At 35.2% G+C, this 13984-nt stretch overlaps 2 protein-coding genes across 2 annotated transcripts; both read right to left on the bottom strand.

Annotated features, from left to right (window-relative positions):
- Positions 1 to 1461: 1461 nt before the first annotated feature.
- Positions 1462 to 3954, bottom strand: LOC112506678 (uncharacterized membrane protein YuiD-like). Its single transcript, XM_025110908.1, has 5 exons — positions 3572 to 3954; positions 2633 to 2789; positions 2452 to 2502; positions 2280 to 2372; positions 1462 to 1696 (listed from the first exon to the last, which is right to left on the bottom strand). Exons 1-5 carry the CDS (start codon positions 3736 to 3738, stop codon positions 1637 to 1639), a joined length of 528 nt encoding a protein of 175 aa, XP_024966676.1. The 5' UTR covers positions 3739 to 3954; the 3' UTR covers positions 1462 to 1636.
- Positions 3955 to 4541: 587 nt separating this feature from the next.
- Positions 4542 to 11471, bottom strand: LOC112506894 (CSC1-like protein At3g21620). The gene is made up of 12 exons (XM_025111216.1): positions 11381 to 11471; positions 10777 to 11110; positions 10347 to 10493; positions 9682 to 9817; positions 9189 to 9290; positions 8899 to 9021; positions 8171 to 8251; positions 7748 to 8088; positions 7421 to 7666; positions 6435 to 6759; positions 5576 to 5809; positions 4542 to 4986 (listed from the first exon to the last, which is right to left on the bottom strand). Exons 2-12 carry the CDS (start codon positions 11088 to 11090, stop codon positions 4708 to 4710), a joined length of 2328 nt encoding a protein of 775 aa, XP_024966984.1. The 5' UTR covers positions 11091 to 11110; positions 11381 to 11471; the 3' UTR covers positions 4542 to 4707.
- Positions 11472 to 13984: the final 2513 nt, after the last annotated feature.

The raw sequence follows: 13984 nt of genomic DNA on the forward strand, positions 1-13984 counted from the left end.
AATGATCTTGTAATTCAATTGGATCTATAATAAGCATATAACAATTACAATTTAACACATAATCGAAGGTGAAAATGAAATATAAGTTAAAGATGTACAGATTTTGAGCATCGAGAGGTTGAGATAACAATTTTCTCGAGAGATCTCCTAACCATACAACCAAAATTTGATATCCCAAACTATAAGGGTGGTGTCTGATTGATTTGATTTTGGGCTTAAAAGGTCAAAAGTATCTGTAGGTCTCATGTTCAAATCCAAGTAGGAATAAAAATCATCTTGTAGCCACGGAGGTTCAAATGCAATGACTCCGGGCTACCTGCAAAGCAAGTGGTCGTCCTGGGATTAATCGGCTCGCATAGATGTAGAGATTAAAACCCTTTCCGGAACTTCTTTGTGCTTTCATGTTGAATAATGACATGTGACACGATACTTTGTTTTGAAATCGTTTCTTAATCTGATTTGAATAATGTTTGTCTTTAACAAGAAATGTGTTTGTCTAGCTATTTGTGAATGATGAAGATCTTTCTCTTGATATTGATGTCCAAATAAATCTAGGAGTCTTTTCTTGATCTTGATAATGCTGATTTAATACCGTTATATAAAACAGTTAGAATATTACAACTTATAGAACAAATTGGATATTTTTTCTTTGAAGAGGCAAAAGACGACAGATATTCTTAGATTAAATCTACAAAACTTATCGTAATTATCGTTTTTGTAAGAACAGATAAAAAGATTACGAAGAATGTATATCACCCATAACACAAGAAATCATTGTTTTACTAAGAGCATATTTAACAGATTCTTTAAAATGGAGAAAATAGAGTTTTTTGGCTGGTTTTTTGTTGCATTAGATTCTCCAAAACTTTCTCCAATATGGAGAAAGTCAGTGAGCGCGAAATTTATCTAAATTTAGAGAACTCTTAGAAAATAATTGTCATGAAAGAAATTACTAAAGGGTTGTTTGTTTACCTGTTAATAGTTTTATTAAGATGCAGTATCTGAATCGTTAAGAGGTAAATCTTATTTGACAAAAAAAAGTCTGTCTCTTAATGGTTCTAAAACCCTCTGAATGATTTTGTATTATGGGCATCCCTTAACCATTACGCGCTCTAATTTCATTGTAAACAATTATCAAATAATTATATTTCATTTTGCATTATATAATGAGAGTCTGTTAATCATTCTGACCACGTAATCATTCTGCACCAAATAATTCTGCAACTGCCAAAGAGCCCCTAAATCCACCTACACTTTCAAAAGTGGTCCCCACTACAATATTTATTAATTACTTTATAAACTATTATATACATTCTAATTATTTAAATGATATATAATTTTTATTTTAACTTAATTAAAATATTTCAAATAAACGATTAGTATATACTGTAAACGAAACTATACCGGTATGTCTCAATTGAAAGTAGGGTGTGGAAGGTGTGATTTACACTTTGATATATATACTTTATATAGGGTAAAATTGGCAATTAAAAAAAAGCGACATTTTTTTTACAGAAGTTGTAGGAGGTCGAGGAAACCACCTTTCGAAGTACATGATAGATCGTAAACAATCATAAATACAACAATTCCAGTAGCCGAATGCTTCGCATCATCTACCTTTCGCCAATGCAATCAATTAGCCGGACACTTTAATCCCGAATGCGACTATGCATCCCAACATGGCCCCTGCAACCACCTGCGAAAATTCAAATCAGTTCATCGAATTAAAAAGCCTTTCGTTATTTCAAGGACAAAAACAAGTTGTCTCATGTTTGATGCGACATTTAGACAGGGACAAGATAAGACAAGATTGAGTAGGATACCAAAAATAACAAATATCAGTAAACTGAAACAAGATTGATAAATTACTAAACTACCCATGTCAAATTAAGACCCTAAAACTTTGTGCAATTCTTTCACCCGTCCACCTCCCGTCTGCGTACCAAACACACTCTAAGCTTACCTTGAGGTCCAGCTCAACTAGCATCCTCATAGGTCAACCATTTGGGTTGGACCATCGGGGATTTTCCAAGCTGTTATCTTTCGGGGCTCATGGGATTAGCAAGGACGTGCACAAGGAGGCCAAACACCCACAGTTACCAAAAAATGGATGCTTGAGTTATGAAACTAGATATTTCCCCTTCCATTGTCAGTTGAGTTCATTTTATGAAACTGTATGTTCCAAAATAAGATCCCCATAACATGTAATATGACATGGTACTCATGATTTAGACAAAGTCTCATAATTTCAACAAACTGGAAAGTAGACTCCAAGAAACCTGTAACGGAGTATGCCCAAGAGAATCACGCAGAGGTCTGGATGTTGATAACGGGTGCTCCGGAGGAAATTCACAGACAATCTGGTTCAGCACCTGCAGAATTGTGGACAGACATGAGGATTGAGAAAGGAAAAGACAATAGAGCTCCATTGCTTGTGACAAAGCCTCATACCTCAGCTTGGCGTCCGGCATGGAGTCTGACTCCAGACGCATCATACATAACCTGCATACGTTTTCAACATATAAAGAATGAGACCACTTGTAGAAAAAGCACAAGAATAAGTATGCCATGGAGCTAAACAGTTCATGAGTTGGCAAAAAGACAACCACATCTCAGAAACACAAACACATACAATAAAAGCCAAGACAACAGCAATCGCGAAAGTTGATGCTTCGACCCCTTCATGTAGACCTATGGATACTGCCAGTGCCACAACAGTTGAAGAATGAGATGATGGCATTCCACCCGAGCCCATAATCTTTTTAGGATCCCATCTCTTTTCCTTATACCTGAGCTTCTAAGAATGACAGATGGAGAGGTCAGTAAATGCAGCGATTACCCGCAGTTCCCAGCTTTACCAATTTAACCATTTTGAAAAGCCCAAGTTAAAAAAAGATAAATACAGTATAGAGGTCAATACTTGCAGATCAAATTGAGGAGATGCCAAGGGTCTACAAAAACAGAAAAAGTGTAGCAGAAAACATGCTGATAAACCAATGCTCACTAAAGGTCACTGGTTCAAGTTCCCTCAAGGCCACTAAAGGGTTTGTTTGGCTGTTAACTTTAGCGCCCCATAAGATTAGTCGAGGTACATGCAAGCTAGTCTGAACACCCACAGTTATTCTTAAAAGTGCTAATCTCCTTGTCGCTTAAAGGGTATTTTTGTAAAGTACTGGTGTTTAACATGTTTCTGAAACTACAGTCTACAGTGCTGTATGATCAGAAGGGATCTATATTGACAAAAATTCACAATATAAAGAACTAATGCTGTTAGATCTTGATTTCAATTACCAAATTTCTGCAGTTCATCTCAAAACCAACAAGCAATAAGTGGAGTAACTCAGAATATATGTGAAACTACAGCTTTTGCTACCATGCCTCTGCTTATTACCCAGATTTTTGAAGCGTAATCTAATCGAAGCATCAAACACTTGATCAAATCATCAATTTCAACAGCGGCAGATACGATTTCAAGTTTCAGAATTATATAACGATCAGGTAGAAAGATTCAAACAATTCAATTCGATGCAAAGATAGATTAGGGTATGGAGTCGATGAAGACCGAACTGACCAGGTGGTGATGACCTTGAGGAATTGCGCAATAGCGAAGGCAAGGAATGCTGATAACAGCGGAACACTGTAGGGGAGGACCGGAACTGAAGATGAAGGCATCGCCGCCGTCCCCGTAACCTTACTAGCGCGGTACGCCGCATCGGCTATGGTGATCACCTCATCCATTGACTTTTTCGAATCGATTGCGGATTGACACTCGAAATTGCTACAATTCTCCAACAACCCAGATCAAAAAATTAACGATTGATTCAAGTTTGATGTTATAGTTTGAATCCAGCGGTGAGAGGCCACCGGACGGCAAGGCTGAGCGTGGGAGCCACCGGTGGAAGAAACAAACGAAGAGTCCAAGGAAACGTCGATGTTGTTATTTAGATCCAGGGTGTACTAGTATTGATGCGTTGTGTACAACTAATGATTGCCATGTCCAAAATATGACAACGCAGATTTAATGGAAGTTTGACCGCTGGAATCTTTTTAACGTCCATATTTGGAACCTTCTTTTAAATAAATAAATAAAAACTATCTCCATTTATTTGCATATTATTTTTAATTTTAAATACAAATACCTTTTCACTATTATTCATTATTTTTAACTTATATAGTTTATTCATTTTAATATTTAACATAAAACTTCTCCTTAAAAGTTTACTAAATATTTAACATAAAACTCCTCCTTAAAAATTTACTAAATAAGCTACATTCTACATCATTAAACCACTACTAAACAATCATTCATAACGAATTGAATTAATTGTAAATCTCATTAAGCTCATTAAGCTGCTAACAATTACACCTTTAATAAAACTCTCATGTTAGACTTTGTCTTTAGATTCAAGGTTTTTATATGTTTATTAGAGCCATATCTTTTTAAGTCTCTTATCCTAAACACAACTTTTACATAAAATACCATTCAATTTGTAAGAAAAAACATATGTTATCAAAGAACATTGCTCATTAAGCTGCTTATTAACCACTTAATGATATCAGACATTGGCACAATGGGTTTTCCATCAAGAACAAGATGGCCCAAACTGCAAACACCAAACACATTACCCAAGCAACAACTATGTACACCAAAAGGAGACCTCATTTCAATCCCAATCTCAATCCCTCACATCAAAACCGGTATCCGTCTTACGGACATGATCTTTCATCTGTAACGGACAACAAGGTTCGTGACGACTCACTCCTTTTGCTCTGTGATGGTGTGTTCATCCGCGATTGACGCTTTGTGGGGACGAGTGCCGGCTCTTTCGGCCACTCATCATCCTCACTTACGACTCCACCATCATCACTTCCATCCCATCGGTCTTCGTTATTGAAGACCGGGTGAACATATGCGTTTTGTAAATAATCTTTTACGTCTAGACATGGCTCCCTTGCGCGTTCTAACGTGTCCTTCATCATGGCTTCCTGTAAACGAAAATAATATATAATTCGTAAACAAAACAACAGTTTGTTGAACTAGTAGCATAACGCGGACAACATTCTCGATCGATATGGTAAGAACTACGGATGTGTCGGTTTTTATCAAGATTTCAAGTAAAACAACTTTCCCGGAGACTCCTTTGCTTTTTCTAAGTATATAAATGGGGTTCTTAGGACGTGTAGGAGGCTTTTTTTTATGGGATCAATAATTGTGCATCATATACAATGACATTACAATAAGTTGTTATGACGAAATTATACAACCTAACAAGTTCTATCGATAAAGTTGGACAGATAAGACTCAAAAAGTAAATAGTCAATATAGTAACCTAATAAGACTCAAAAAGCAAACAATTTTATATGACCCTTTTATAAAATGTCTTATTAGGTTGTCCAACTTCGTTGATAGAACTTGATAGGTTGCCTATCTTCATCGTAACACCATTATATATTGGTCTTATAAACTTAAAGTTCCATCAAGTACTGTATTAGAACATCCAATGACGGTTGCACATCCTAAAAGGCTCATTTGCCATGCATCGAATATTTATGCCAAAATAAGAAGTAAACTCACCTGTAAAGGGTACCTAATGAAAGCTGGTTCAAACCGGCCTTTACAAAATCGGTGAAACCATATCGTCAGCACCGGGAGTGCAATAAGCAACGGAGTTGATTGAGCCGCTTCTTTCGTGCTAAGCAGACCCATCAAAAGCAGCTGCGAAACAATCAGTGCAGTTATGATGCGGCCATGAACATCCGGCCAGAAAGCTCCTGCACTTTCGTATTGCTGATTATAGACATTTATAATCTACACCAGAAAACAACGGTCAGTACAGAAATAATATAATTCGTAAACACTCCCTCCACCCCAAAATAAATGTCCACACTAAAAAAAGCTCATGGTTTTAGAAATGTGTAATTATTACATTTTTTTAGGTAACTAAATGACAATATAAATGGCAACCTCATAAAAAAAAATTATATCATTGCCACCATTTTTTCCCCACAGAAAATAGCCAAGAAACAGCAAGACAACGCCGCAAAATACTTTTTCTTACGGTGCCACAAGCTGCAGCATATCCTTGTGGTGCCGCATACTGAGTCTTTAGCTTGCTTTTTGTGCGTTGGCCCATGTCCTTGCGGTGCCACAAGCTGTGGTGTCTCAATTTATTTTTGCGGTGGGCCCACTTTTCATCTAGGTGCATCAGAAAATGGCACAAACCACAAAGAAAAGTGCCTTGCATCGTTAACTTGCGGTTTATTGGCTATTTTGTAAGAAAAAATTTGGAGGTGGCTAAAAAGTAGAACTTTTTTTCTCCATGTGGTTATTAATAACAGAGGGAGTAATGAATTAAGCACTTAACTTCCAAAGTAGCCACTTATTTTGAGATAAACTAAAATAGAAATATGTATACTTATTTTGGGACACTTACCTGATGACGGTATACAGCATAAGCCAAGGCAAAGAATACGACTATAAAAGGAAGCAGAATCGGGGTGACGGCAGCATAAACGAGGCCAAGCAAGAAATAAAGCTGGATTTGAGGTTCACCAGTGTTGAAAGACAAGCTTCCAGGATTCATTGCTTCTTCCCTGTCCTTTTCGGTTTTCACCAAGAAAAAATTCTTCAAATGATAGAATATTAGTGGTTTCAACCTCAGAATCTCCCCGGCAACTCCAGCCCATCCATCTACCATGATATAAGTTATAAAGAAGGTTGCTTTCATCGGTATAGATGCACCAATTGTCATCGGGATACTGTAGGTATAGAAGAAGAACGATGTATGAGATATAAATAATCATGTTATTTGGCACCAAAACAGACAAATGTATATACATGAGATAGAAAAAGCATATCAACGTTTATAGGGGTCTTTATGGAAATAGTGTCTCTACTCTTCAAGATACAAGTAAGGTTTGCATACATCCTACCCTCCCTCCCCACCCATGGTGCTCTTGAGCATGCGATTTGGTTCCAACACACAAAAGGTGTCTTTAGACATCATTTGGGTAACTTCTAACAAAATTTGGGCAATGACTATTAAGATGCATTTGGATTGTGGGCCAGGACGGGCAGGATAGTGCAAATACTTGTCCCACATTTGACACGACATTACGACATGAGTGAGATAAAAATGCATTTTTTCAGTCCTACCAACAGAAATCAGGAAGATGGGACAAGATTTTGTAAATCACGAAACTACTCATGTCAAATTAAAACCCTAAAACCTTCCAAGATTCTTCTTCCCACCTACCTCCATTCGCCTGCCCAGGCCCGTGATTTCTAAACTCTATCAAGATCTGTGCGTGTGAGTGTGAGTGTGAGTGTGTGTGTGTGTGCGCACAGGTTTTATTTTTACTATTTATCAAATATCAAGATGGAAGGATCCATAAGCAGTGTTTGTTAGGAAAAGCTTACGTGTTAGCCGACTGGTGGATAAAGTTATTTAGCTGTTGAAAAGCAGTCCCAGTAATTATGCTCCCAAGAAAGACATTGATAAACTGAAAAATATAATATCTAGTCGCAGATCTTCTCTCAAGGGCTGATATAGAGGTGAATCCTTCAAACTTAGACATCATCATCAGAATTGAGGGTAGAAGGATGAGGAAGATCTTCAAAGCAATTCCTGGAAGAACACCTTGGATGAAAGACTTCACAAATTTCCTGCATGAAAAACAAATCTACGTCGATAATTAATACAAAAAGAAAAATATTGAACATTGCGATCACAAAAAATTAACTTACACTTCCAAAAAGCTCTGCAAGAAAGGAGCTGCTTTTACTATTCCATCAATATTTGCAAGTGACTGTACAAATGCTATTGGAATCACGAAGAAGAATGTAAGGAAGAAAAAAGCCACAGCAATTATAAGTCTTCTAATTGTGAGTGAAACAAATGGAATGGCAAGGTTATCCCAATAGACATCACGTGGCTCCGGAGCCCACTCGGTTAACCAAATAGTTGGGTTTCTTGATTGTTCAGTTTGCGCACAAACGGCAGCCCCCCATCGTGTTTTAAATGATACAAATGCGGCAGGCATAACATACTTGGAGCTCTTAGTAATCTTTTCCCTCTCTTTACATATCTGGCAATTAATGTATCAAAAAAGTTAGATATGACAACAAAAAGTACACGCAACATAGAGAACATCTGGTTTCGGCACTTACTTCTTTCATTAGTTTCTCAATCTCATCTTTATAATAATCAATAGCATCCACACTCTTCCCATACAGGCCAAGAAAACCAGTCTGTTCCATGAAGAAAATAAAATAAAATCCTAAGAAATGCTTAGAGAAATATGAAAATTTGCAAGATGCCGCTCTACTCTTTGGAGCAGGACTGTGTACACTATGGTGCATACAGTGGCACGGGCCACTGCTTCATTCCTCCGTCATAGTGAAAAAAAAAATTAGGGTCATGAAAGGTGTCATTGTATTATTTTGCTTGGTGCAACCGTATATTCCTTAAAACTACAATAATAACACAAGTTTCTCTTTGTAGAGTTGATTTACATGGTGTTTTCTCCCATTCCAGGCGGGGGTTCGAATCCCATTTGCATTATTTTCTTAGTTCTTAGCTTTATTTTAGGTTTATTATGTTTCTAAAAAAATTGGGATAAAAGACTAGAACACAGAACCTACATACAAAAGCAAGGAACTAGCTATCAGACGTGATTTTGCAAAAAAAATTCCATAGCTTCATTTCTTATAGTCAAATGGTGCTACCACTTGAATCTTTCCTAGGTCCGCCTTTGGCACATCTCACCCCCTAGACTCTACTTCTCAAGTGGGATATACTGGGTCAGTTTGATTTAGTTTTGTTTTGAAATTTTGCAAGATGTAGGCCGCCTTTCAAAGCTGGCAATATACAGACTTAAAATGAAATAAAGCAATACCTTCATTGATGGTCTTTTTGACTGGTTATTTCTATTATACTTCAGTTGATAGTAATCAAGCCAATTCTGCTTCTTTTTCTTCTCATTTACCATATTAGAGAGTGAGTTTGCATTATAAACAACCTGCAATGAACTTGTATGTATAAGAAATGGGAATAATAAACATTTTATATGTCTGAACTTGTTCCCAATACCTTAGCATATTTTTCAGTCAGCTGAACATGGATCCGAGAATTAACAAACAATATATTACATAATAAAAATATCAATAGAATTATTGGTGATGGAACCTGATGAGATAAGTAATGATCTGGATGGTTGACAAGAAAAAAGTGCTCCACAAGTTCATTGACTGACTCATCAGGGTCTGGCGGCACATTTCTGACGAGCACCTAAGAAATCGGGATGTCAACAGGCGAAACTCAAATGCACAAAGTTTGTATCAACGGCAATTTATAACATTTAGATCATGATTGATAAACACTCAACACACATAACAAAGTTAGAAACTTGATTTCACACGTTCATCGTTTTTGACGATTCATATCTACAAAACTATCATATTTCAAATTCAAGAATTTATATGAACTCTTTTACATTTTAAAAACTGTTTTTTTCCCTATTTGTAGCCATTAGTGTGCACAAATTTTCCTTGAATACTAATTGAGCCATAGAAGTAAAGTTTTGCAGCATCAAGACTTTCAAAGCAAAACAAGTCAGAGTTATAAGAACATAGCAATATTCAATTATTAACACTACATTCAACAAAAACAGTGATCTTACAGTAAATTGATCAGGCCGCCGTTGTTCTGATGCAATAAAATGCAGCCTCATTGATGCAATTATCTCATACTCTCTTTTCAAAACATAGCATGTCCAAAAGGTAAAGGCGTAAGCCATGACTATATGGGTAAAAAACCTGCAACCAATATTTAATGTTGAGGTTTAATGCCGAGAAAGGTTAGATACAAGAAAGTGAAACATATTCCAACATTAAAGCCAACAAAATTAAGGTGAGAATGCTTCCAATGATCAGTAAGCAGCAACTTTAAACCATTCTTCACACACAAGATTCAATGAGATATTTCACAATGAAGGGTGTAATACTCTTTAGAGCAGCGGTCCTTATATATCGTATTAACAATCAAAATATGACATAACCTATCGCTATTACCTACCTAAGAGAAAAGAACCATTAAGTGCTAATGAAAATAAATAAAGATGAAATGCAACAATTTTTTAGGTGCAAGCTTTATCCTCTCCTTTTGCACACTTTGCACTAGCCAGAGGTTTTCACAGAAACAGCTGCTCTACTCTTTGAGGTAGACGTCAAGTATGCATACATCCCAACCCCCCCCCCCCCAAAAAAAAAACAATCCCACTTCCTGATACTGGGTTTCTTTTATTTTGGTTTAGATACTAAAGATGAAATGCAAAGCAGTAAGTACCTGTTTGATCCAGTTGGAATGTTGGATATTGAAAGCTTGTCTATCTCGGTGTATGTTAATTTAGACTGCTCCAAAGTCCGATTAGTCCAATTGACGGGCACCATGACTGTGAAAGCAAGGCATGCGATGGGGACAAAAATTTTGAGTCTGTTTTGTAGAAAAAGAGAAAAAAGAATCAAGAACATATCAAGAAAACTAAACATCATTTATGTATGATATAAGAAACTTCTGAAAGTGTTCCTATGTAACAGTTGTGAAAATATGTGGAACCCATATTACTCTCCAAAAGAACCCTTGAGAAAAGAAGGGAATTCCAACACGTATTGAAACGAAAGTGTCCAAGTGTAGCCGATGTGGGATTCTAACAACAATAAAGTGTCCAAGACAAAGATGAAATTGAAGACTAACGAATATGAAGAACAGTACAAACCCTGTTAAGTAGATTCTCAAGTAAACAACAGAGTCTAATCCAGCATGATCAATAAGCTCAGGCTCTGGCATGTGAAGTGCAGCAGGCATCCAGTTCAGAAATCTCATGTATGACCTGAAATCTAAGTTAACAAACTTTTGCACAAATGCGCCTGATTGAAGCGGGTTGCTCCTTAACCCCTTCAGATACCATTTTGGAAAATATACTCTATCGTTGAAGGGCTGAATACGAAGTATGGCAAATGCAACCAAGAATGCAAATGCAGTGAGGATATTTAAGGCTGCTGCAAGCCCTATTTCGGAACTTGAAGCCATGATGTTGCTTGTCTATTCACCTGCAGAAGATCGATTGTTTATTATAATCACAAAACTCCATACCCTAATAGTATGTACAGGACACCCTAGCTATATTGGTTCCGAATCGTATCATCTTTAACCACTAAACCTTTCAAATTGGGTGTCAGATCATAAAACATTGTGGTTCTAGTCAGTAAAATTGAACACTCCACGTAGTCATCAATACGAATTTAGAAATCAAACAAGTTGAAATAGATGAATAATGATAATCAAACACAAAAAGAAAGGGGAAAACCATAGATGCGTACCGATCGCCTTTGAGTATCTCCGAATCCTGTAGTCCAATTTGATAATCGATGTAGAAAGAAGAAAACCCTGAAGGAAGGTGAAAGGGTTTGAGTTGAATTTCAGGCAAGGTATGAAAGAAGAAAGTGATTATGGAGAAGTGATTATAGCGTGAAGATGTAGGTGTGAATGGTGTGTGTCAAGTGAAGACGGTGGTGCCCTGCGTTTTGAAACTTGTAAAGACGTGGCATCGGATCATGGTAACGGCTATATTCTATCGTATATGGATCCCTTGTGATCTTACCTATTACACTTTTTTTTCTTTTTCTATTTAAAAGGAGTCGGGACTGTTTGGTAATTGTTGAATGATTTGTTGTTGAGAATGATTAAGTAATCAAAATAATTAAGAAATTCTTATAATATAGTGCAAAATAAAATATAATTATTTGGTAATTATGTATAATGAAATTAGAGTTCTTAATAGTTAAGGAAAATCCAGGATATAAAATCAATTAGAGAGTTTTAAAACCATTAAAAAACAAATTTTTTTTTACAAACAAGATTCATCTCTTAATGATTCAAATGTTGTCTCTTAATGGAACTATTAAAAGGTAAACAAGTAACCCCTATATTAGTAATTTCCACAAATTCTTTATGGTAAAGATTTTAACAAGCATTTTATTATTAATATATTTTATAAAATTATTCTTTTAAAACATTTTTACAATAAAAAATTATATAAAATAATAAGGTAACATTTGGTTCGCAAAATATTTTGATATGAAATGGAATCTTTCAATTGAATTTTACTTTAAATGAATTAGAATTAAATGTTGTCAGATTTGACCAACTTTTTGGTTGTCAGAATTAAAATGAAATTTGTTAAAAGAATTGGAATCTGTCAGTTTGACTCACATGATGTAATTTTGGAATTGAAATAAAATTATTGTAAATGACTAAAATATCATTTTGAAAGGATAATTCATCTAACAAAAACAACTATCTAACAACTTGTTAAACCCAAATTTAACATGAAAAAAAGGTAAGCATGAAACAAAATTGTAAATACATGCATTCAAAAAATAGATTTGTAGAGATTTATATACAAATATTTTTCATAGATTTATATACAAAACAGATTCTATACTTAAAATCGAGCAGAGAAAACAGATTTATCACAAATTCTATACACAAAACAAACTCTATAGTAGAACATATAGCAAAATCCAGTACATATAGCAGGACCATCACAGATTTATGAAAATCGAGTACATATTGCAAAACCGACCTAGTTTATGCGATGGTTTCTGCTATGTTGAAGTCTGGTATCAAATAGAAATCAACCACAAAGAATATCGACCAGAGAGAAATTGAGCAGAGAGTGCGATGGAGAGCCTAGAAGAAATCAAACAGAGATACATCGAACCTGATTATGCGATCAAAATCTGGTTTGCAATGGAGTGCGATGGAGAATCCAGAAGAAATCAAGTTTGGAGGTGTTGGCTTCTTGTTTATCAGATTAGGGTAGGTTTGTATTTTTTATGAGATTATGTTATATTGGGTTGAGGACATATTTGGTATTAAACTGAGAATTTCATTCAATCAAAATATCATGTAGTTGCTAAATAATATTAAATTCCTTTGGTCGCAGAATGTGATGGATTTTAGAGATTCCTTCCACAGAAAATAATAAACCAAATAAGAAAACAAAATTTAGTTAAAGGAATTCACAGTTTCAATTCTCATCAGAATCTGCGAACCAGACGTCACATACTAATTCAATCTCATTAATGAGTATAAATGAAAAATTAATTTCCCTCTCCACAGATCAATTTTAGAGAATTCTCTATTTTTTGAACTTTCTCTACTATTTTACAAAAATTATATATATATATATATATATATATATATATATAGAGAGAGAATTTATTAGAACAAAATATAGAACAAAAATTACATTTTCCTATCTTAAAGAATATGTTGGAAATGCTCAAAAGGGGTTTTATATTTTGAGATTGATGATAGATATGTGCACATCACAAATTTTAAAATCAGTATTCGAACCAACATACGTGTACCTATTAATCTTCGAATGTTAGGAGTTATCACAGATGAACATCTATTGTTACAAGGGTTTTTATAGTGCCTACATTTAAATTTTGCTTTCAGATGTAATATATTAAATTTGTTTGGTTTATTTTAATTTTGTATGAACTCTTTATTTTTTCTAAAACAGCTTTAAAGAAAAAAAATTCAGATTTAGGTGACGTTTGTTTTTTAAAAGGTGCTGAAGTCTGAAGTCTGATTTCACTTCTGATTTACAAGAGGTGGTCCTGAAGTCTGAAATCTGGATCGGTAAGATTGTTTGTTTTTACGTCTGAAATATGAATCGGTCAAACTGGTAAAAAAACATAAAAGATAAATAGTTTTTTTACAAAAATATAAAAGATAAATACTTTTTGCTAACAAATCTCTTCTGGCCCAAAAAATATGAACCATTTGATAGAGGGCGGATTAAGATTAAGAGGTATTAAGTGATACGTTTACCACTTAAAATTTCAGATGACATTTAGGTGGCGTTTGTTTTTTAAGAGGTGCTGAAGTCTGAAGTCTGAATTCACTTCTGA

The sequence above is a fragment of the Cynara cardunculus genome (genome assembly GCF_001531365.2).
Source record: "Cynara cardunculus var. scolymus isolate 2C chromosome LG 2, CcrdV1, whole genome shotgun sequence".
Classification (NCBI taxonomy): Eukaryota; Viridiplantae; Streptophyta; class Magnoliopsida; order Asterales; family Asteraceae; genus Cynara; species Cynara cardunculus.